At 51.1% G+C, this 3,005-nt stretch overlaps 1 protein-coding gene across 1 annotated transcript in view; it reads right to left on the bottom strand.

Annotated features, from left to right (window-relative positions):
* Positions 1 to 758: 758 nt before the first annotated feature.
* The window catches only part of LOC123185549 (sugar transport protein MST1), a 9,149-nt gene continuing 6,902 nt past the window's right edge, over positions 759 to 3,005 (bottom strand). Inside the window, exons 3-4 of the mRNA XM_044597412.1 lie at positions 1,618 to 2,250; positions 759 to 1,525 (exon numbers count right to left, since the gene is read on the bottom strand). Of these exons, the coding sequence (XP_044453347.1) occupies positions 1,082 to 1,525; positions 1,618 to 2,250 (1,077 nt within the window). The 3' untranslated portion in view covers positions 759 to 1,081. The remainder of the gene's footprint in view (positions 1,526 to 1,617; positions 2,251 to 3,005) is intronic.

Raw genomic sequence — 3,005 nt, 5'->3', positions numbered from 1 at the left:
ATCAAGACCAATTGCAATGGTGGAAGGACTACAAGGAGGACATCACGGAGAGGAAGAGGATGTTTCGTGTTGCGTCCTCTACTTTTCGAGGCGACACTCCGATGAGTAGTTGTGGTGATGGCGGTGTGTACGACTCCATCGGTGGCGATGGACATGCTTGATGGAGCCCGCTTGTGGTCTAGGAGATGGCGCCGAGGTGCAACTTTTGGTGATGGTGCCGATGAGAGGAGGAAGATGATGATTTTGTGATGTAAACTATTAAACCATGCATCAATGATTGTCATTTGGTAGTTTGTTTGGAAGTTGATTGTGTTCTTGTTGTCATAAATTGTGAGATGCCAAATGATAGATTTAAAGGTTGGGGTTGAGGCAAAGACTAGAACCCTCAAATCCAACCCTTAAAGCAGTTTACGGGTTGGGTTTGAGGGTTCTAGTATTTGCCCCTGTTTTTCAACCCTTAAAAGTGTCAAAAAGTGGCACTTCTTAACCCTTAAAAGTGCTTTGAGGATTTGAGGGTTTGAGGGTTCTACTAGTAATGCTCTTATAGTGGGAAGCAACTTCTTAAGAATGTAAGATATGAAGTTGAGTATTTTCGTCAAAAAATAATTTTAGGTTTATTGGTTTCTCTTCGTCGGATCCGATTTCACCTACTTCCCTGGTCCTCCCATAATCTCCATTCCCCGCATGGCTCAAGCGGAAAAGAAATGGCTCAAGAAAGTGCCCCGCTAAACAATGCAGTGCCAGACCCAATAAATCTATGAGGTCAATTGACACAAACTCTTCAAATTTTGTCAAAAGTTTGCTCAAATATATACTACCTCCATTTTTAAATACAAGTCTTTGTAGAGATTTCATTATGCACTGCATATAAATCAAAATGAGTGAATCTACGCTCTGAAATGCATTATATATTTGTATGTGATCCATAGTGAAATCTCTAGAAAGACTTATATTTAGAAATAGAGGGAGTATATAACTAAAGACAGATTGTTAAAAGTTGTGGGGTCAACTGATGCGTATAGGAGTCAACGAGGAGTTCGTTTGGTTTACATAGCGAACAGACTTGACGGGGCCCAGTTAACTAGGTGAGTGAGTCCGCGATTTTTGCTTGCGGCTGCACGAAGCGCTTCCAGTACCAGTGCTTGACCCAGACGGTGCCCATGGACTCGAGCGGCACGCCCTTGGTCTCCGGCAGGAACAGCGCGATGAAGACGGTCATGACGGCGACCCAGCCGGCGTAGTAGGCGAACGTGGCATACTTGAAGCTGCAGAGCATGGGGAGGAACGACTGCGTCTGCACGAACGTCAGGCCGAGGCCGATGGACACGTTCATGGCCTGCCCCGCCGACCGGATGTCCACCGGGAATATCTCGCCCGGCACCACCCACCCCAGCGGCCCCCACGACCACCCGAACCCGGCGGCGTGCATGCACGTGAACACCAGGATCGCAACCCCGTACGGCCTCGCCATCGGCGCGTCGCCGCTCTTCCCCACCTGCGCGCCCATGATCCATGCCATCGCAACCTTCAATGCTCAAACGTGTGTCTGCGTCAGAAAACCCGGCCATTCAAGCATACCTGGGCAATGCTCAGATGGAACTGGACGTGGATGCATACCTGGGCAACGATCATCTGGATGCCGCCGACCATGAACATCACCCTGCGGCCGTACCGGTCGATGACGAGGGTGGAGAGCATGAGCGCCCCCAGGTTCACGCCGCCGAGAATGACGGCGCCCATCAGCGCGGCGTTGCTGCCGAACCCGGCGGTGCGGAACACCAGCGGCGCGAAGAAGGAGAGCACGATGACGCCGGTGAGCTGGAAGAACATGGGCACGGCCACGGCGAGCACCAGGTGAGGGCGGTACTCGCGCCTCGTCGCCATCCGGTGGAACGCGCCTTCCTCGCTCTCGCGCGCGACCTCCACGGCGCGCACGATGTCCTGGAACTCCGCGTCCACGTCGGCGCCCGCCCCGCGCACCCGGACGAGCGCGGCGCGGGCCTCGTCGGCCTTGCCGCGCATGACGAGGCTGCTGGGGGTGTCCGTGAGGAAGAGGGCGCCCAGGAAGATGATCACAGCCGGCGCGCCGGCGAGGCCCAGGGAGAGGCGCCAGCCCCAGGAGATGCGCGCGGTGGCGTAGTTTGTGAGGTTGGCGATGAGGACGCCGAGGGCGAGGAAGATCTGGAAGCCGGCGGTAAGGGAGCCGCGCCACTGCGTCGGGGCCATCTCGGACAGGAACACAGGAGTCGCCTGTCATTTTGTCATGCATATATGGCATCAGTCATTAGATGAAAATCATCGTCATTCGGCAATCATATTTACACCAACGTTAGTGCATACGAGCAAACATGGATCCGTTCTCCCCTTGGTGATGTAGTAGACATCATTTACTTGTTCCAATTTGATTGGATATATGTGAGAAGAACTCTAACAGAGCCCGTTGTACGCATATGAAGCGCTTTATATGCATTTGAAAGTTGCGGACACAAAGCGTAAACTTCGGGGTACGGTCTCAAATACGACGCTTCCTTTCAGTGTCCTCATGCCTCCATTAGGGCATGTACAATGATGCTATTTTAGAAGTGTCACGTAGCATAAATGATGAGTTGAAGAAGAGAGAATTCATAAGAAAAAGCTTGTCTTCTCTTATTTAAGAGAAGACAAGAGATGACCTCTTAGCACAATATGTCTCACCATGTTTTTAGGAATGACTAGTTATTGGAGATGAGGCTAACAGATGACCCATTGTAGACATTTGATTTTGTCATTTTTAAATTACATGCAAGTATTAAGATAAAACTATTTTATCAACTATTGTACATGCCCTAATGGGTCGAGGGGATCTTCGGCCTCTCCTCCTCTTCATCCCCAAAATTAAAGATGAGGGGGCCTCCTTCGATTGCGCCATTGACAAGAAACTAGGTGATGTATTGGAGGCGGGCTATGGGCTGGGCCGGCACAACTTCCCGATGCAGGGCAATTTTTTCGTGAACTTTGTTGACCGC

This window comes from Triticum aestivum, chromosome 2A (assembly GCF_018294505.1).
Source record: "Triticum aestivum cultivar Chinese Spring chromosome 2A, IWGSC CS RefSeq v2.1, whole genome shotgun sequence".
In the NCBI taxonomy this organism is placed as follows: Eukaryota; Viridiplantae; Streptophyta; class Magnoliopsida; order Poales; family Poaceae; genus Triticum; species Triticum aestivum.
Note: the sequence above shows the minus strand (reverse complement) of the source record. Positions and strands in the feature narration are given on the sequence as shown.